A 21,894-nucleotide genomic window follows, 5' to 3' on the forward strand; every position below is an offset into this window, starting at 1 on the left:
GTGAACGATTGCACACTGAGGAGAACGGGGGAGGGAGAAAAAAATTGGGCGAGTGTCTGGGTATGTAGGGATGTTTAGGGAAACATTAACAAGAGGTTGCCGGGTAAAAAACAGTACTGTAAAATTGCTGCTACTGAACATCCTATCATCATAGCCCTTAGGATATATTGCAGACCTGCCATAAAGCTCATATGACCAAATATTGAATATTTGCATTATTATCCCGAATATTACTTTATTATTATTTTTCTTTTTTTTTACTTTGGGAGGAGATTGTTGTGTACGTCCATTCTTAGATTTGATGAAGACTTTCTAGACGTGCATGGTGTTCTTCGTCTCTTGGAAAGTTTGCTTTGACTGTGTTTGTAGCGACGGAGGGAGGCGTTGCGTTCAGCGGTGGAGGCCAATGAGAAAGGCGATGATGTGGACTCAAAACTGGCCCCAATTCGGCGTGTGCTCTTGTCGCGATGTTGGAGGGAGCGAACTGAAGATAAAGAGACTCTTTTTACAGTCTGATTGACTCACAGCAATGCTGGTATGACAGTATATCAGTATGTCATAGCATAACAAGACAAAAAAAGCTCAAATAAGCTCCGTCACAGACAGTTCTAACAAGTTACCTTGCAGGAGAGGAGAAGTCTCCCCAAAGATCACTGCTGGGGTTGGATGATTGGACCACAGTGTTGGAGTTACTACTGTCCAGATCTAGCAAACAGCCTAGAGAGAGAGAGAGAGACTTGTGAAATGTTTGTGTTTATGTTTATGTTAATTTGTGATTGCCAAAGCAAGTGAAATAAACAATGGTAACATGTTTTCCATGCCAATAAAGCCCCTTTGAATTGAGAGAGAGACAGAGAGAGAAAATGAACAATCAAAGCTACACTACATGGCCAAAAGCTATACTACAGGGACACGACACGTTCGTCAGACATCTCATTTCAAAATCATGGGCATTAATATGGAGTTTGTCTGCTTTAACAGCCTCCACTCTTCTGGGAAGGCTTCCCACTAGATGTTGGAACATTGCTGTGGAGACTTGCTTCCAATGAGCAACGATAGTATTAGTAAGGTCGGGCACTGATGTTGGGCGATTAGGCCTGGCTCGCAGTCGGTGTTCCAATTCATCCCAAAAGGTGTTCAATGGAGTTGAGGTCAGGGCTCTGTGCAGGCCAGTCAAGTTCTTCCACACCGATTTCAACAAACCATTTCCGTATGGATCTCACTTTGTGCACAGGGGCATTGTCATGCTGAAACAGAAAAGGGCCTTCCCCAACCTGTTGCCACAAAATAGGAAGCACAGAATCGTCTAGAATACCATTGTATGCTGTAGCGTTAAGATTTCCCTTCACTGGAACGAATGGGCCTAGCCCGGACCGTGAAAAGCAGCCCCAGATCATTATTACTCCTCCACTATGCATTGGGGCAGGTAGCGTTCTCCTGGCATCCGCTATAACTCCGATTTGTCCGTCGGACTGCCAGATGGTGAAGCGTGATTCATCACCCCCAGAGAACGCCTTTCCACTGCTTCAATTCTGTCCAGTTTTAAACCACTGCAGCTGACACTGGGCATTGCGCATGGTGATATTAGGCTTTTGTGAGGCAGCTCGGCCATGGAAACCCATTTCATGAAGCTCCCCATGAACAGTTCTTGTGCTAACGTTGCTTCCAGGAGGCGGTTTGGAACTCGGTAGCGAGTGTTGCAACCGAGGACAGACGATTTTTATGTGCTAGGTGGTTCAGCACTCGGCGGTCCCGTTCTGTGAGCTTGTGTGGTTTACCACCTCGCGGATGAGCCAGTGTTGCTCCTAGACGTTTCCACTTCACAATAACAGCACTTATAGTTGACCGGGGCAGCTCTAGCAGGGCAGAAATTTGACCAACTGACTTGTTGGTAAGGTGGCATCCTTTGAAGGTGCTACGTTGAAAGTCATACTGCGGGCCAATCTACCGCCAATGTTTGTCTATGGAGATTGTATGGCTGTGTGATCGATTTTATACACCTGTCAGCAACGGGAGTGGCTGAAATAGCCGAATCCACTAATGTGGCCATGTAGTTTACCAATCAAAGCTTTATTTAGCTATAGAGAAGTTTATCAAGGCTTTATTGAGAGTTTTAACTGGTGTACCCGTATCTGAGCCTCCTGTTTGAGGCACAGTGTTGTGATTGGAGAAGGCAGAGGAAGGAGGAGGAGCCATCTTTCCTTTTGGTGGCGGCGGTTGGAGACCGAGCCCACCTGCCCCCTGTGGACGTGGCTTATCCCTCTTTTTGCCTTGCTTGAAGAGAGAAAGGATGAGAGAGAAAAAAAAAGATTGGAATTCTGAAGGAATATTGGTGTTGGGGAAAAGCCAAATGGCCAATCCCAAACAATCCCAAACAGATTTTGTTATACAATTTCTACAAGAATGATCTAGTTCAATTGTGCTAGGTCTTTACCCCAATATTTAGGGTGATGGTTTGTCCGTCTTTAAATCCCAAGTCCAGCTTTGGTCCCAAAGCTACCCCCTTAGGGTTTTTGCTGATCTCATTCTCTTGTTTCACCCACCTGTAACACACACAATATTGACTGCACTGACACAGGAAAAAGCACTGTAACATCAGCTGTTTTGAAAACTGCAGCATCTGGAACAAGCGAACTCAATGACACGTTGTTTTGGCTGGCAACTTCTGCTGCAGACAGACCACAGTACGTGTGTTTGTTATTAGTGGGAGGTGGTGAAGCAGCAATGTGTGAGTGCCTTGACAGTCACACTGTCCTTGGAGTGGCCCCTTCCATCACTTACTTAAAGTGGTCCTGCAAAGACACGTTGAAGTCAAAAGAGTCCCCTCTGTCCGCGAATCCAACGCCAATAAACGCACTGCGACCTGGGAGAGTAGGTTGACATGGCTGTATGAGTTCATTGACGTCGAGCTGACATGCAGGACCAGTCAAAAGTTTAGACACACCTTCTCATTCCAGGGTTTCCTTTATTTTAACACTTTTTTGGTTACTACATGATTCCATATGTGTTATGTCATAGTTTTTGAAGACTTCACAATTATTCTACATGATAGAAATGGTCAAAATAAAGAAAAAAACCCTTGAATGAGTCGGTGTGTGCAGACCTTTGACTGGTACTGTAAGTGTAGAGTAAATTTACATTTGAGGAGAGCTGACAAACTCTATGAGCGCACTGTGATCAGAAAGAATATGTTGACATAGACTGATGAGAGTACTAAAACATGCTAAAGGAGGCTGACATAACACTATATGACTTGTGTAAAAGGCTGACATAGCTATGAACGCACAGTGAGGAGTTTTTCACTCATACACACACCATTATCATCCTGTATTCGCAGGACAAAGTAGCGACTGGAGTCGCTTACGGTTTCAACTGCGATGCCGGGATACTCTGTGACAGGGGCCTGAGCAAACAGCTCCCCTGCAGGATGGCAGGAGAAACACAATCATAATAATAAACTACACAGATATGCTGTGTGAAGTTAATTTTACTAGCCACAGTGGGGAGAACAAGTATTTGATACACTGCCGATTTTGCAGGTTTTCCTACTTACAAAGCATGTAGAGGTCTGTAATTTTTATCATAGGTACACTTCAACTGTGAGAGACGGAATACAAAATCCAGAAAATCACATTGTATGATTTTTAAGTAATTAATTTGCATTTTATTGCATGACATAAGTATTTGATACATCAGGAAAGCAGAACTTAATATTTGGTACAGAAACCTTTGTTTGCAATTACAGAGATCATACGTTTCCTGTAGTTCTTGACCAGGTTTGCACACACTGCAGCAGGGATTTTGGCCCACTCCTCCATACAGACCTTCTCCAGATCCTTGAGGTTTCAGGTTTCACTCCAGGACCTTGAGATGCTTCTTACGGAGCCACTCCTTAGTTGCCCTGGCTGTGTGTTTTGGGTCGTTGTCATGCTGGAAGACCCAGCCACGACCCATCTTCAATGCTCTTTCTGAGGGAAGGAGGTTGTTGGCCAAGATCTCGCGATACATGGGCCCCACCCATCCTCCCCTCAATACGGTGCAGTCGTCCTGTCCCCTTTGCAGAAAAGCATCCCCAAAGAATGATGTTTCCACCTCCATGCTTCACGGTTGGGATGGTGTTCTTGGGGTTGTACTCATCCTTCTTCTTCCTCCAAACACGGCGAGTGGAGTTTAGACCAAAAAGCTCTATTTTTGTCTCATCAGACCACATGACCTCCCATTCCTCCTCTGGATCATCCAGATGGTCATTGGCAAACTTCAGATGGGCCTGGACATGCGCTGGCTTGAGCAGGGGGACCTTGCGTGCGCTGCAGTATTTTAATCCATGACGGCGTAGTGTGTTACTAATGGTTTTCTATGAGACTGTGGTCCCAGCTCTCTTCAGGTCATTGACCAGGTCCTGCTGTGTAGTTATGGGCTGATCCCTAACCTTCCTCATGATCATTGATGGGTGATTGACCATCATCTTGAACTTCTTCCATTTTCTAATAATTGCGCCAACAGTTGTTGCCTTCTCACCAAGCTGCTTGCCTATTGTCCTGTGGCCCATCCCAGCCTTGTGCAGGTCTACAATTTTATCCCTGATGTCCTTACACAGCTCTCTGGTCTTGGCCATTGTGGAGAGGTTGGAGTCTGTTTGATTGAGTGTGTGGACAGGTGTCTTTTATACAGGTAACGAGTTCAAACAGGTGCAGTTAATACAGGTAATGAGTGGAGAACAGGATTGATTCTTAAAGAAAAACTAACAGGTCTGTGAGAGACGGATTTCTTACTGGTTGGTAGGTGATCAAATACTTATGTGATTTTCTGTATTTTTTTTTCAACTTCACAGTTGAAGTGTACCTATGATAAAAAATGACAGACCTCTACATGCTTTGTAAGTTGGAAAACCTGCAAAATCGGCAGTGTATCAAATACTTGTTCTCCCCACTGTACATTGAAAGGGCCCTGATGAGCAATGTTGGGACAAAGGGGCACCTGTGCCACACACACACACACACACACACACACACACACACACACACACACACACACACACACACACACACACACACACGGTTTCATGACTCTCACACCTGAGACTTTGTCTTCCAGTTTGATGTAGGCCACTTTCCCCTTCGCCGTTATCCGCATGCGCCCTGACCAATCGGGCACATCCAGCTTCCAGTCTGCTGCCCTACAGGAAATACCCAGGTCAGAGGTAGCCAATAACAAGGCAAAACAGGGAGTAGGTCAGAAGGTCAGTAAACAGTGCCTATTCCAACTGTTCTCAGACCAGCTTTTGTAACAAATAGTACTGTACAATATGGAGAGAATTCTGAATTGACCCAATTGTCCTGTTCTTATAGTTCCTGAAGGTCAAATCAAATATCAAATAAAATTGTATTTGTCACATACACATGGTTAGCAGATGTTAATGCGAGTGTAGCGAAATGCTTGTGTGGAAGCAAGACTATTATGAAGATCACAAACCCCAATTAATAGCATATCAGATAATGTACGGTTTTAGAGAATTTCAATTAAAACCATTTAGCCTACAGTTAACTGGGCCACACACATATAACCAGAATGAAAACAGCAGTCTGCTGAAACTACTCTACTTTCTCTCTCGCAGCTGGCACTGTTCGCTTTAGATGCCTTTAATATACATTGGTTTCATTATTTGAGCTATTCTGTAATCAATTTTACTATCATAATAGGACTAGTGTAGAATGATCGGGAGCCTTGTATTATAGGCCCAATGATATCAGGCTATTTATCACCTAATATGCATCCATATAACATTTGCTGTCAATACATTTTATGGTTAAACTATGCTGATAAACAGCACACGCAAATACACATATCATGCCCATTCACTGTCGATTCATCCGCACTGATAGTGCCAGCCTTGCGAGAGTAACATCAATATTACCAATGGAGCGGAATAATTAGAGAGTCGTAGGCCTACGCAAAACAAATATTAAACACACGTCGACTCCTGTTAACATCCACTTAGCGCTCAGACAGATGCACACACACGATGCAGCATTATGACCACAGATAGAACCACCGGCACCGCGGTTTTTTGTCCATCACCCCAAATATGTGCCAACCCTTTATATTTTACCTGTATCCACGATTTGTAGCCCTCGGTGGTATTCGATAAACGTTGACATCGGGTTTAACGCAAAGGATCGACTCGTATTCGCCCTCGGTCGACATCTTGATGTAAATTAAATTGATGTGTGGCTTATTTATAGTTCCTTTCGGTTTTTGCGAATGGCCTATATACTCACAATACGGCGATGACGTGATGGGGATTCCAGAGCGGAGTTTGTGCTCCATCAATGGGTGCATTGACCCTGCGCACATCCCCCAATGTTTTAAGGCAGCATCCCTCTTCCAATAATATGTATAATAGGCTAGATGTGTAAGCACCCAATAGATGGCATTGGTAAATATGGCAAACAGCTGTTCATGTATACTTTTGAGACCCAGAAAATGCTCAATAAACACATACTTTATGAGAAACAGGCAAGACTGATCCCAATAATAATCAGTTCATTTGTGGACAAAACAAAGAAGCAAACATAGTATTTGTTTCAGTCTCAATAGAGACAATGTTACATCATTGCCACGTTGATTAATTTTATTGACAACAATGTAACGTTCTCGTGATTATTAAGTAGGGGGAGTGCTCTTTTAGACAGGTCAGGTGCGGATTGCAGACGGAAGCGGAAATTGTAGTTCTTTGCAGATCCCTGAAAGCATCCCGAAGGTTCGTATTCCTTTCAAATACACGCAAAATCATATGAAAAATGGATACCCAATGGAAGCATGTTATCTTAAAAGTGTCCGTTGTCCTTAGAAGTTTACCAAAGCTATATTTTCCAAGCTGTCGTTGTTATTGGACGGCTGTCATTGATAGCTAACTGGTTAGATTGCTTGCTACGCTAAAGCTTGGAGGAAAACAACATTCGACAGCCATGAAGATGCACTGACGTTGGCTAGCTACGGTAGCTGTCCATGGTTCTGAATCGTGATGCAGACACTAGCTTGGTTGATCTATCGCAATTACTGTTCTTCAATAATAATATTGCCAAGTAGCATGCTAAATCGACAGTAGCCTACTCGGGTGCATAGCTAATCTGTAGCACTGTAGATCCTGGATTTGTCGGCATTACATTGGCGTTGCATGAAGCTAGCTAGCCACTAAGCTAATTTAGCCTTTTTGCTAACGTGAATGGTGTTGATTTGGTTACAATCATGACGATGTCTAGTTACTAGGCTACCTTTGGCATTTTTCTGTTTGGTATTTACATTTAAAACACAACGCTAACCATTGCATAACTGGGTGGTACAATTTGTTGCCCAGTGGCATGCCAATGTGAAGTTGCTTCTTCAATAGCCTATAGCTGTGTCATTGCTTTGCTCCCTTTTTAGGATAATTTTTCCCAGATCTGTGTGTGCTGGGACCCAATGTTGTCGTGGAGAGAGACGAACAGAATGAGCATCCAGTGAGAGCAGATCGAAAGAGAGACCCCACTTCTTTGACATCACCCACAGTCAGTTTTATTTCAATAGGTAAACAGAGGTATAAGCAGCATTTGGGTTAAGTGCCAAGCAGCTTCTCCTGTGTTACAGACACATACATGTCTGGTGTTACGCGAGGCAAGACAGAAGCGTCATGGTTAATATATGAGTGAAAGGTGTGAGTACATGCTCTTACTAGTCTTTATACTGACTAGGTCCTTGTGGTTTGAGACACCCCATCTGGCACCATGACGTCCTCTATGCTACGCCGACAATTGAAGAACCTCGTTCAGAACTTCTCTGAGGCTGAGGTCAAGGTAAAGGATATGATTTACTTTCCATCTCGTCTTTCCCCCTTTTCCTTTACCCTTCGCTCTCTCTTTTCTTGCTCTCTGTTCTTTGTTCTCTGACTTCCTCTTGATTTTTCTCATCTTCCTCTCACAATACTACCTTGCTTACTTCCCTTCATCTTCACTCTATCCCTCTCTTTCTCTACTCTAAATGCTGTACCACGGGTGGGTCGTTTTACCTTGCAAGGGCCCGTGTGGGTTCAGGCTTTTGTGCCAGCCAATTAGTAGCACACATGCAGTCCTGGATCAAGGCTTTCATTTAGCAGAATCGAGCTAGTACTGCTTGGCTCGGGCAAAAGCCTGCATCCACACGTAGGGTAAGAATGGCCACCCCTGCTGTTCAGTTGACACTGTCAGCATTCTGAAGTGCCTTTGCAGCATCGTTCTGAAATAAGACACACCCTCTGTAGCAGAGCATGGGTAAGTCCTCCATCTGCTACCCCTGTCTGTAACACCAGTGACTCTATCACCAGTCTTTTCCTACAATTATATAGTACAAGTTTGGTGCCAGAAGGCCTGGATGGTATTTGGTATTTTATAAGGATCCCCATTAGCTGTTGCAAAAGCAGCAACTACTCTTCCTGGGGTCCACACAAAATATGAAACATATTACAGAATGACATTATACAGAACATCATTAGACAAGAACAGCTCAAGGACAGAACTATATACATTTTTTTTTAAAGGCACACGTAGTCTACATATCGTTGCATACACACAAACTATCTAGGTCGAGTAGGGGAGCCTTTGTTCTCCGTCTGGAAAATAATCTGTGTTAACACTGCTGTATGCCTGTCAGGTGAGGGAGGCCACCTCCAATGACCCCTGGGGCCCCTCCAGCTCGCAGATGGCCGACATCTCGGACCTCACCTACAATGTGGTGGCCTGCAACGAGATCATGACCATGCTGTGGAAACGCCTCAAAGACGACAAGAACTGGAGGCACATCTACAAGGTGAGGCCAAAAGGGGTATAATCACACATATTTATAGTTCGAAAGATTTAGATAGATTGTGTATACAAGAATTTAATCTACAGATTAGTACATCTACTCATCACAACGTCAAAGTTGTTCGTACTGTATGGCTCACTAGCTGTATGCATACTTTACTCTTTATTCTGAAACTTTATTCTGAATAATTGATGAGCTATCCTGCTGAACAGCTCAGTTCATCAACCAGTGCTGGATAGAACCCCACCTCTCTCTTTTTCCGTCACATCAAATTATTTATTTATCTTGTCTTTGGTGGGGTGGATTGCTATGACGCATTGAGTTTGAGTTACTGGTATCAATCACTTCAGTGTGGGTACCTTTCAGAGATGACAATGTCGATGTCAAGCCTTTGTATATGAATGGTGCGTTTATATTTCTGTTCAGTCCATGTTTCCTGTAATATTATGTTCTCTTATTCAAGTAGGTTGGTGGTTTTTGTTGTTGAGAGCTTTGTAAAAATGTAGCCGATATATATATATACATATATATATATATATATATATATATATATTAAAAAATAAACCTTATTCCTCTTACTGTGAAAATATTATTTTATATTATTTGACACTTTCTTCTTCATTTTGTTTCTTTTGCCACAAATCAGATACAAATACATTTCGTCTACAGTATTTATATTGGCATCGGACATACACGGTACCAGTCAAGGGTTTTACTTTATTTTGACTATTTTCTACATTGTAGAATAATACGGAAGACATATAAACTATGAAATAACACATAATGAATCATATAGTAACAAAAAGAAGTGTTAAACAAATCTAAAATATATTTTGATTCTTCAAAGTAGTCAGCCTTTGCCTTGATGACAGCTTTGCACACTCTTGGCATTCTCTCAACCAGCTTTATGAGGAATGCTTTTCCAACAGTCTTGAAGCAGTTCCCATATATGCTGAGCACTTGATGGATGCTTTTCCTTCACTCTGTGGTCCAACTCATCCCAAACCATCTCAATTGGGTTGGGGTCAGAGGATTTTGGAGGCCAGGTCATCTGATACATCACTCTCCTTGGTAAAATAGCCTTTACACAGCCTGGTGGTGTGTTTAGGGTCATTGTCCTGTTGAAAAACAAATTATAATCCCACTAAGCGCACACCAGATGGGATGGTGTATCGCTGCAAAATGCTGTGGTAGCCATGCTGGTTAAGTGTGCCTTGTTTTCTAATTAAATCACTGATAGTGTCACCAGCAAAGCACCATCACACCTCGTCCTCCATGCTTCACGGTGGGAACCACACATGTGTAGATCATCCGTTCACGTACTTTACTGACTTTATTGTCCCCATGGGGAAATTTTGTTGCAGTGTCATGTACACGTTTAAAGTGGCGTTTAGATAACAAAACAAATTGACAATACAACTATCGTATCGGTTGCACACCAATAAAAAGAGACTAGCCTGCTGGCCTTACTGGGTCGATGGGAACATTAGCCTGAGTTATTTAGGAGGGATATCACACCTGGCACAAATTATTGTCTAGTTCTGTTTTTCCTGCCGAGGGGTGCTTTATACCTGCGCCCAGAGGGGAGTAGTTTAAAGTCCGGGTACAGAGGGTCGCTTGGGTCGAAAATGATATGTGAGCCTTGCGGAGGGCTCTGACCTTAAAGATCTCATCCAAGCCTGTCTGTTTGACTCCAAGTACCTTACTTGCTGTGGTGATAATCCTTCTCAGCATATTTCTCTGGCTGACAGTGGCATTGCCAAACCAACAAACAATACAAAAAGTTAAAATACTCTCAATGAAAGATTTGTAAAACAGAGTCAGTATAGTACAATTAACATTCAAAGATCCCAGCTTTTTGAGAAAGTACAGTCTCTGTTGACTCTTTTTGTAGATCAGGTCTGTACATTTACTCCACTGAAGCTTATTGTCCAAGAGGACACACAGATATTTGTATTCATTTACAATCTCTATGTTCTGACCTCTGATAGATGTTGCAGAGGTAGGTGTTGTAAGCTTCCTGAAGTCTATACACATCTCTTTGGTCTTATTGGTATTGAGGACCATGTGTGGTCACACCACTCTCATTTAGGACCGGGCCATGGTGTTCCTCGTCATCATGCAACAGGCTGATCAAGGCAGTGTCATCAGCAACGAGGTGTCTGTCAGGATGGGAACTAGTACAACTATTAGTGTACAAGATGTACAGGTGTGGGGACAAAACACATCCCTGAGGAGAGCCTGTGCATGTCCCACACTTGGGGATCCACCTTGACCCAATGTGACCGTTGGCTCAGGAAGTCCAACAGCCACAAAACCAGCCCCCCATCTAAGGAGAAGTCCCAAATGTGTCTCTGCCAGAATGTAAGGCTGAAGGCAGAAGAAAAGCCAACAAACAAAACCCTGACATGTGATTTGTCACCCTGTCGATGTCTGTAGACCATGTTGAGGAGGGTAAGAATGGCATCATCAACTCCTCTGCTGGGCTGACAGGCAAACTGAAATGGGTCGAGGAGCTTCTGAGAATATGACTTTTCACAATTTTCTTAACGCATTTCATTACTAAGGATGTCAAGGCGACAAGACGGTAGTAATTCAGCACAGAGGGATTAGATGCTTTAGGAATTGTTATATTTATTGAGTTTTTCCACAATACTGGTACGTGTTGCTGGTCAAGCAACTCCGCTTCTCACAAAGACACAACGGTTGGAACCAAAATTATTAACTTTGGACTCATCAGACCAAAGGACAGATTTCCACCAGTCTAATGTCCATTGCTCGTGTTTCTTGGCCCATGCAAGTCTCTTCTTCTTATTGGTGTCCTTTAGTAGTGGTTTCTTTGCAGCAAATAGACCATGAAGGCCGGATTCACGCAGTCTCCTCTGAACAGTTGATGTTGAGATGTGTCTGTTACTTGAACTCTGTGAAGCATTTATTTGGGCTGCAAATTCTAAAGCTGGTAACACTAATGAACTTATCCCCTGCAGCAGAGGTAACTCTGGGTCTTCCTTTCCTGTGGCGGTCCTCATGAGAGCCGGTTCCGTCTTGATGATTTTTGCGACTGCACTTTCGAAGTTCTTGAAATTTCCCAGATTGACTAACCTTCATGTCTTAAAACAATGATGGGCTGTTGTTTCTCTCTTCTTATTTGAGATGTTCTTGCAATAATATGGATTTGGTCTTTTACCAAATAGGGCTATCTTCTGTATGCCACCCCTACCTTGTCACAACACAACTGAACAACACAACTGATTGCCTCAAACGCATTAAAAAGGAAAGAAATTACACAAATTACACTTTTTTTGGTTACTACATGATTTCATATGTTTTATTTCATAGTTTTGATGTCTTCACTATTATTCTACAATGTAAAAAATAAAGAAAAACCCTGCAATGAGTGGGTGTGTCCAAACTTTTGACTGGTACTGTATGTTTTGTCATCTTTCTCAACTTTTACAATCCGCTTGTAATTTCATACAAACGCTCCCCTCTTCGCCATATTTCTCTGGCACATCTTGGCTTTCACTATGGTGCCATCTTACATTTTTATGAATGATTGTATTTATTTTCCTTCTGATGATTGCTCCATGCAGGGATCAAGTTTCAGAGAGTGTTTTTAAAGGAGTTAGGGGATGATCGTCTTGATTCCCTATTTAATTGTTTTACTCCCATCCCCCAACTGCAGTCGTTGACCCTGCTGGAGAACCTGTTAAAGACGGGCTCAGACCGTGTTCTGAATACGATGAAGGACAACATCTACATTGTGAAAGCGCTAACAGAGTTCCGTTTCCAGGACAAGGATGGGAAAGATCAGGTACTAAAGCTAAATGCATGTTTGTCCCACCAACTCCTCTGATATGCAGGTTCCATCTCCAAGGTATTACTTTTGAAGCCTCCCCACTTGAAAAATGAACTGTAAGCGAATTTACGTATTCATAATTACCATTGGCATACCTTTTATCTCTAGATTATCTCTTCATTGCTCTAACCGAATGAATAATATTAAAATGCATCAGAATCTCTCATGGCTTCACGTTAAAAAAAATCTAGTCTTCTGATTTTCTTAAGGAATGCTATCTTTAAAAAAAAATACAAAAAAACACAGTATTTCTCAGTCCAATTAGTACATACTAGCAACACACGCATAACCACCAAACCAGACAGGCAAATTCAGGGCAGCTAAAACAACTCAAGCCAAGGACAAATCGCCTTAAATCTACGGTTTTATGTAGCGCTAAATGGAACTTTTTACCAATCCATATTTCTCAGACAAAAAGTAAATCCACCTTAAAGAAAAAAATAAAAGAACATCGAATGTGGTAGACCATATCACTGGACAGGAAGTAGAAAGAACATCTAATGTGATAGACCATATACCTGGACAGGAAGTAGAAAGAACATCTAATGTGGTAGACCATATCACTGGACAGGAAGTAGAAAGAACATCTAATGTGGTAGACCATATCACTGGACAGGAAGTAGAAAGAACATCTAATGTGATAGACCATATACCTGGACAGGAAGTAGAAAGAACATCTAATGTGGTAGACCATATCACTGGACAGGAAGTAGAAAGAACATCTAATGTGATAGACCATATCACTGGACAGGAAGTAGAAAGAACATCTAATGTGGTAGACCATATCACTGGACAAGAAGTAGAAAGAACATCTAATGTGATAGACCATATCACTGGACAGGAAGTAGAAAGTATCAACTGAATGTTAAATGTGTTTCCTGTCAGGTATTTTAATTATCTGTATTGTCTACTTGTTGAATGTTTGTGAAGTCTTGATTTGTGGTTGTTTGTAATGTCTTGTTAATTGGTGTTGGACCCCAGGAAGATTAGCTAGCGTTGTGGTGTTAGCTAATGGGGATCCTAATAAAAAGGACAAAACGAGCATAACTTTTATGATTAGTACATTCAGAAAATCTCCAGCGAAAGTGCTTTGTCGAACAGGAATAGGTGTAAACTGGCCCGGGGGAAACCAGTCCAATAAGTGAGTGAGGCTTGGAAGTATCTGGCTCTACTAACATCTAAGCTAACACAGTGCTTTGCCATTCATACACTGACCACTTATTTTCTGATATCGAGCTTTCCCATACTAATTTGGCACAGTTACACTTAGGGAGCCCCGTGCTCCGGAAAGAGAGCTGTCTAGCGGTACGTACTAATGTCTGCTCATGCTATCATTCACAGGGGGTGAACGTGAGGGAGAAGGCCAAGGTAGTACTGGTTCTTATGGAGGACGACGAGAAACTAAAGGAAGAGCGAGAGTCTGCGCTCAAGACCAGAGACAAGATCTCAAAGAACGCCACTGGTGAGCATTAGAGAGCACAGACTCGACATTTGAGAGACTTCATTTGACCCATTTCTCTTAAAAACATTCCCGGAGAATCTCACAGAAAGCAATTTCTTCAATTGAAACCTGAATTGGCCCCCAACCCTGCTTGACATAATAATGTATCTTATCATGCTATATCTTATCGTGCTCTTCCCACAGCCTCCTCGGACGACCCCAACGACCCCAAGGACCCCAACTACAAGCCAGTGTATGTCCCAGGAGCCACCGGGCTCCCCTCCCTGGCCAACATCCCTTCTGTGGCTGATCTCGCCGCCAGCTTTGAGGCAAAGAAGCAAGAAAAACTGAGACTAGAGGCCCAGAAAAAAGAGGAGGAACGAAGGGTTAGTTTTACACTTCAATAGTCTGATTTCTCCCTTTATTTGGACTCAAAGATGCCTTCAGTAAATGATTGTACACTTAGGACAATTTTGGATCATCGACCAAATAAATGTGTGTTTGACATCATGATTGTCCAATCACTTATGTAATTGCAGTCAAAGATGACCAAGGAAGAGCTTGAGTGGGAGGATGCCGCCAAAGCAGGAAAAGTTGCTGACGCCTTTTGCGGGGCAGATGCGCCATCAGAGGAGGATGCGTGGGGTGCAGCAGCCAAGACACCCGCTCCTGATCCTTGGGGGGTTGCGTCCAAAGCTCCATCCGAGGATGCATGGGGCGGATCATCCAAAGCTCCATCCGAGGATGCATGGGGTGCACCATCTAATGCTACAACAGAAGAAGCAGATCCTTTTGCGGCACCAGCCAGTGCCCCAACAGATGGTTCAGATCCTTTTGCGGCTACAATAGATGGTTCTGATCCATTTTCTGCACCATCCAGTGCATCATCTAAAGTTGAAACTGATCCGTTTGGGGCACCAAAAGATGATCCCTTTTCAGCACCATCCAATACACCAAAAGATGGTTCCGATCTGTTTGGGGCACCAAAAGAGTATCCCTTTTCAGCACCATCCAATACACCAAAAGGTGGTTCCGATCTGTTTGGGGCACCAAAAGATGATCCCTTTTCAGCACCATCCAATACACCAAAAGGTGGTTCTGATCCGTTTGGGGGACCAAAAGATGATCCCTTTTCAGCACCATCCAATACACCAAAAGATGGTTCTGATCCGTTTGGGGCACCAAAAGATGGTCCCTTTTCAGGACCATCTAATATGTCTAAAGATGGAGCCGATCCGTTTGGGGCACCAACAGAGGATCCATTTTCGGCACCATCCAATATGCCAAAAGACAATTCCGATCCTTTTGGGGCCCCATTGAATACCCCAACGAAAGGTGCTGATCCTTTTAAGGCACCATCCAGTCCACCAACCGAGGCTTCAGATGCGTGGGGTGCGCCATCCAATCCACCGTCCGAAAAGAAGGCTGACCCCTGGGGAGACGAGGGAACCACAGCTGCCTCTCCCCCCGCAGATCTATTTGGCGATGGCTCGAAGGCTGATGATGACGCATGGGGACCACCAGGTAAGGAGTAATGGTTATTTTTTATTTATTTTTATTTCACCTTTATTTAACCAGGTAAGCTAGTTGAGAACAAGTTCTCATTTACAACTGCGACCTGGCCAAGATTAAGCAAAGCAGTGCGACAGAAACAACAACACTGACAACACAGAGTTACATGGAATAAACAAGCGTACAGTCAACACAATAGGAAAAAAAGAAAGTCTATATACAGCGTGTGCAAATGGCGTGAGGAGGTAAGGCAATAAATAGGCCATAGTAGGAAAGTAATTAAAATTTAGCAGATTAACACTGGAGTGATAGATGAGCAGATGATGGTGTGTAAGTAGTGATACTGGTGTGCAAAAGAGCAGCTAAGTAAATAAAAACAATATGGGGATGAGGTAGGTAGATTTTGGTGGGCTATTTACAGATGGACTATGTACAGCTGCAGCGATCAGTTAGCTGCTCAGATAGCTGATGTTTAAAGTTAGTGAAGGAAATGTAAGTCTCCAGCTTCAGCGATTTTTGCAATTCGTTCCAGTCACTGGCAGCAGAGAACTGGAAGGAAAGGCGGCCAAATGTGGTGTTGACTTTGGGGATGACCAGTGAGATATACCTGCTGGAGTGTGTGCTACGGCTGGGTGTTGTTATCGTGACCAGTGAGCTGAGATAAGGCGGAGCTTTACCTAGCATGGACTTGTAGATGACCTGGAGCCAGTGGGTCTGGCGACGAATATGTAGCGAGGGCCAGCCGACTAGAGCATACAGGTCGCAATGGTGTGTGGTATAAGGCACTTTGGTAACAAAACGGATGGCACTGTGATAGACTGCATCCAATTTGCTGAGTTGAGTATTGGAAGCTATTTTGTAGATGACACCGCCCGAAGTCGAGGTTCGGTAGGATAGTCAGTTTTACTAGGGTAAGTTTGACGGCGTGAGTGAAGGAGGCTTTGTTGCGAAGCCGATTCTAGATTTGATTTTGGATCGGAGATGTTTGATATGAGTCTGGAAGGAGAGTTTACAGTCTAACCAGACACCTAGGTATTTGTAGTTGTCCACGTATTCTAGGTCAGAACCGTCCAGAGTAGTAATGCTAGTCGGGCGGGCGGGCGGGTGCGGGCAGTGAACGGTTGAGAAGCATGCATTTGGTTTTGCTAGCATTTAAGAGCAGTTGGAGGCCACGGAAGGAGTGTTGTATGGCATTGAAGCTCGGTTGGAGGTTAGTTAACACAGTGTCCAAAGAAGGGCCAGATGTATACAGAATGGTGTCGTCTGCACAGAGGTGGATCAGGGAATCACCCGCAGCAAGGGCGACATCGTTGATATATACAGAGAAAAGAGTCGGTCCGAGAATTGAACCCTGTGGGACCCCCATAGAGACTGCCAGAGGTCAGGACAACAGGCCCTCCGATTTTACACACTGAACTCTGTCTGAGTAGTAGTTGGTGAACTACTGGTAACGGTTATAACCTTGTGACATCATCACACATGCTCTTAATACAGATTTTGGCTCAATCCTAAAGTTAACCCCTTCCCCTTTCCTCCAGCATCGACTCCGCCCACCGCCAGTGACCCTTGGGGTGCAACTGCTGCTCCCACAGACACAGCATCGACAAGTGACCCCTGGGGAGATGGAGGAGCTTCCACCACTACAGACACTATGAACTCTGACCCATGGGGAGCTCCAAGTAATGGCACAGGTAATGTACTGTAGTAATGTATGCTTCCTAAAGGCGAAAAAGCTCCAAGCTCTGAGGAAGGCGTCTGACACACGCCGCAATGTAAGCCTGTCTTTTTGTCCTGGCAATAAGCCTCAAACATCCTTGCATGCAGATATCTGAGTGCTCCTTTTTCTTTCTCTGGGCTAGTCGGCAATTGATGTGTCCTGGGGTAAGATGTTTTTTTTGGGATTTCTAAGTCCCTTAGTTAAACGCTGTATTCCCTTTTTCAGTCAAGCATGTTTGGTTACGCTCACAGATTCCATTCATGTTTTTCTTTGTGTGCTAGCACTCCATCTGTCTTCCCTCTGTCTGTCTCCAACAACAATACTTAACACATCCTTGTCTGGTGAAACCCATCCTTGCTCATATTTATACTTCCCACCCATAGGCAATGATTCCTCTAGGGTTTGGCGAAATCTTCAAGATCTCTTATTGTATATCACAATAATATTTCCTCTCTCTCTACAGACAATGGAGCCGCCGCAGACGAAAACAACAAATCGCCAGCTTCGTTCCTTGGCGCAGGAGCTTCACTCGTGAACATGGACTCACTCCTCTCCTCCGAACCCAAACAACCCCCCCTCAACGTCCTTGCCAAGCAACAAAGTAAGGACGGGTAAATGAAAGAGAGACCAGGGGAGAGAGAGAGGGAATATATATTTATCCATTCATTTAAAGCAGTGCTTGTGATTCAGTGTTTTGACTAGGTCTTCCTACCCCTATAGTGGATAACTGTTGTGTGGGTCAGCATCGGTAGTTGTAGTCACTTACAGTACCAGTCAAATGTTAGGACACACCTACTCATTCAAGGGTTTTTCTTTATTTTTACTATTTTCTACATTGTAGAATAATAGTGAAGACATCAAAACTATGAAATAACACATATAGAATCATGTAGTAACCCAAAAAAGTGACAGACAAATCAAAATATATTATATATTTTAGATTTTTCAAAGTAGCCACCCTTTGCCTTGATGACAGCTTTGCACTCTCTTGGCATTCTCTCAACCAGCTTCATCTGGAATGATTTTCTAACAGTCTTGAAGGAGTTCCCACATATGTTGAGCACTTGTTGGCTGCTTTTCCTTCACTCTGTGGTCCAACTCATCCCAAACCATCTCAATTGGGTTGAGGTTGTGTGATTTGTTGAGGCCAGGTCATCTGATGCAGCACTCCATCACTCTTCTTCTTGATCAAATAGCTCTTACACAGCCTGAGGTGTGTTGGTTCATTGTCCTATTGAAAAGCAAATGATAGTACCCCTAAGCGCAAACCAGATGGGATGGCGTATCACAGCAGAATGCTGTGGTAGCCATGCTGGTAAAGTGTGCCTTGAATTCTAAATAAATCACTGACAGTGTCACCAGCAAAGCACCCTCACACCTGTGGCGGTCCTCATGAGAGCCAGTTTCATCATTGCGCTTGATGTTTTTTTGCGACTGCACTTGAAGAAACTTTCAAAGTTCTTGACACAACACAACTGATTGTCTCAAACACATTAAGAAGAAAAGAAATGCCACAAAATAACTTTGATCAAGGCATGGCTCAGGCTCATGACAAGGCATAGCAAGGCTCATGAAGCTGGTTGAGAGAATGCCAAGAGTATGCAAAGCTGTCATCAAGGCAAAGCGTGGCTACTTTGAAGAATCTCAAATATAAAATATATTTTGATTTGTTTAACACTTGTTTTTGGTTACTACATGATTCCATATGTGTTATTTCATCGTTTTGATGTCTTCACTATTATTCTACAATGTAGAAAATAGTCAAATAAAGAAAAATCCTGGAATGAGTAGGTGTGTCCAAACTTGACTGGTACTGTATATATTTTAAATATGTAACCTTTTCACTCCTCCCTCTGTTCTACACTCTCTTGGAATGCTTTGTACTGTGTATCCCTCCTCCTCCCTCTCTTGCCACATTTCTTTTGCCTTTCCTAATTTCCCAGGCGTTTCACAAGGCCCAGGCCCTATGGGCAGAGTCACGTCCATTGCTGGCGTGTCTCGTACTACAATACCCCCAAACTCCAGCCTTTTTGGTTCCATCGCTATGTCCTACGGTGTTACCCAACCCAGCTTTCGGTCCCCCAACCCCATGCTGGGGACTCCTTTATCCCAGCTATCATCCCATTCCCTGGGCATGCCTCGTCCTGGCCTGGCTATGCCTGCAATGGGTCCTCAGATGGCACCCCCCTGTTTTGGAGCTGTGATGGTACAACCCAATTGTCTGGGGGTGATTCCTCAGGCAGGTCACTCTGCAGTGGCCCACTTGGGAGCTTCCACTCCTCCAATGGGACGCGGGGTCCCTTTGCAGCCACACATGGTTTTGGACACTGGGATGGGAGAGCCTCTTCAACAGAACAACAATCCTTTCCTTTTTTGAAAAGCTACAACCTGCCCAGCTCACCTTCCTCAACCCCAATATCTACAATGGTTAATATAATGTACATGTCCAATTTAGGTGTATGCAACGATATGTAAGAAATTAAGCAAGGCAAAATATAAGTATTTTGAAATTATTTTTAATGGAAAAACATTCCATTTTGGTTGATTTCGATTTTTATTTAGGTTCTTTCAAGAGTGGGGAACTTGTGTGATTTTGCTCTTGTGTTGTTCGTTTTCAGTTACGCTGACCAGGTTATTATCAATGCTCGCGTTCTTTATGCTTGACTCAAAAGGCTCTGAGAAAGATGGACGGAGGGTTAAGAAGACCTGATAGCAATATTTGTACAATCATTACAAAAGCCTACAGTGGGACACGTACCCATAAAAAACAGGATGCTAGTAGAGACGCTTTCAGGAAGTGTGTGTGTGAGCGGGCATGTTTTGTGTGAAGATGAGGGGAGGTCCTTCAGCAAAAGTAAGCATAACAACAGTAACTTTTTAAAGTCATTTTTAAAGTTCTATTGTATTTTTTAAATTAATTTATTATCCTATTTATTGTATTTATTTATTTATTAAACGATTTGTTTGTTTCTTGAACACTTGGCCTCCAACAGACACTTTCGGAAAACAAACTAGAGCCATATTCAAATTCATTCATATGACATTACTGACAGCAAACATCAAAGTTGTCATTTTCCCGTGGGTTTCTTGAGTTGAACAGTGACTTTGGTTGGAAAAGGTCATATCCAATTGGATAGAACCCTAATCATCCACATTATCATCCAATAACCAATAGTGGCTTTATTTCCCTTTTATCATTTTATACACATGTATATGTCTACTTATTTTCTTGTGTTCGGGAACAAACACATTGTATACAAATGAAAGCTGGATTTGTCATCCTTTTTTTCTGTCCTGCGAAGCTATCTGTCAGTTGAAAGTTTTTTTTTTTTGTCAAATATTTGTATTGAAAGACAACATTCCATGCATACAGTACTGTTAATGTACATCTATTCAGTGAGTTTTCATCGTAAGGCCTATTGGATGCTTGTCATTCTGTATTTTTGCATTCCTTCTTTGGCCTCAAACGAAACGGTCGAAGTACAACAAGACGGCGCACAAAACGTGAAGCGAAATGAAAGTGGGACTGGAAGTCAACAAATGAATTGATCTGAATCGTAGTGCAAGTGTATTAGTATAGCTACGATAAATGTTATCATAGCTACTATTATGATTACATTTTGTATGATCAATCTTTATTTTATTGTGTATGTCAAGGCTGTGATGTAAACTGTGACAGTACACGTTTGAGAAATAAAATGATTCAATTCCTGAGAGCTCAGCTCTGACTACAGTATCTGCAAATTCTCTCTTTGTTGGCATTGCTTATGTTTTAAGGCGTCTCCATCAATGCCTGTTATCTCTCTGAGTGAGGCGTATGGTCTATGCGCAATCAACACTTGTCTCAATCCGCATCATAGTGATGGTAGTTATTACAAATGGCCACAAGAGGGCTGGCGACACATCTGTAACTCCAGTACAGTGAGTCTGTGTTATATACCGCATATATATTTTTAGTTTGTACATACATGCATGTGCGCCACTAGACTAAAACCCAAATTAAATTATTTTTCATTCGCCCACTTCACTCTTCCAGCCCCTCTCCGAAATCGGGATGATTCAAACTAATTGGTGGACATCATTTGCGGAACTGCTGTTTGATGGGGAGTGAGCTAAACGGAGTGGAGATTGCTGGGTTGAAGGGACATTGGGTGGATCAGAGTTGATGACGAGATGAAAGCGAGGGGCTGAGTGGTGAGTGCATACTGTAAATTCTCTAATTCTACTCCTCATTCGGAATATGGGCATGTCCCAAAGGAAAGTTTGGGTGTTGACTCATCATCCGGGTCACGATGGGGATTCCCCAGAGGGGAACAGACGGTGTGAAATCTCGTGTACAGTACAGTCTCAGTACAGTACAACAAGTGACACAGTGGGTTCACGTCTACAGCCATAACGTTAATCATTATGTAGTGAACTGCTAAGTATGATAATGGATTTGCCTAAAGTGGAGTGGAAGAAGGGGGCGGAGAGGGAGGGAGAGAGAGATAATGTGAGGGATGGATGGATGGATAGATATAGGGAGCAAAGAGAGAGAAAGTAACAGAT

The 21,894-nt window shown here is 43.1% G+C and overlaps 2 protein-coding genes across 2 annotated transcripts; one reads left to right on the plus strand and one right to left on the minus strand.

Annotated features, from left to right (window-relative positions):
- Positions 1-291: 291 nt before the first annotated feature.
- Positions 292-6,354, minus strand: LOC139373421 (adaptin ear-binding coat-associated protein 1-like). Its single transcript, XM_071113895.1, has 8 exons — positions 6,110-6,354; positions 5,076-5,176; positions 3,316-3,420; positions 2,782-2,863; positions 2,435-2,543; positions 2,127-2,274; positions 621-717; positions 292-484 (listed from the first exon to the last, which is right to left on the minus strand). Exons 1-8 carry the CDS (start codon positions 6,352-6,354, stop codon positions 430-432), a joined length of 942 nt encoding a protein of 313 aa, XP_070969996.1. The 3' UTR covers positions 292-429.
- A 1,082-nt stretch (positions 6,355-7,436) lies between these two features.
- On the plus strand, positions 7,437-21,074 carry LOC139372604 (epsin-1-like). The gene is made up of 10 exons (XM_071112369.1): positions 7,437-7,566; positions 7,731-7,832; positions 8,665-8,820; positions 12,503-12,631; positions 14,018-14,138; positions 14,322-14,503; positions 14,657-15,641; positions 17,168-17,320; positions 17,810-17,947; positions 19,290-21,074. Exons 2-10 carry the CDS (start codon positions 7,764-7,766, stop codon positions 19,721-19,723), a joined length of 2,367 nt encoding a protein of 788 aa, XP_070968470.1. The 5' UTR covers positions 7,437-7,566; positions 7,731-7,763; the 3' UTR covers positions 19,724-21,074.
- Positions 21,075-21,894: the final 820 nt, after the last annotated feature.

Source organism: Oncorhynchus clarkii, chromosome 18 (assembly GCF_045791955.1).
Source record: "Oncorhynchus clarkii lewisi isolate Uvic-CL-2024 chromosome 18, UVic_Ocla_1.0, whole genome shotgun sequence".
NCBI classification, from domain to species: domain Eukaryota; kingdom Metazoa; phylum Chordata; class Actinopteri; order Salmoniformes; family Salmonidae; genus Oncorhynchus; species Oncorhynchus clarkii.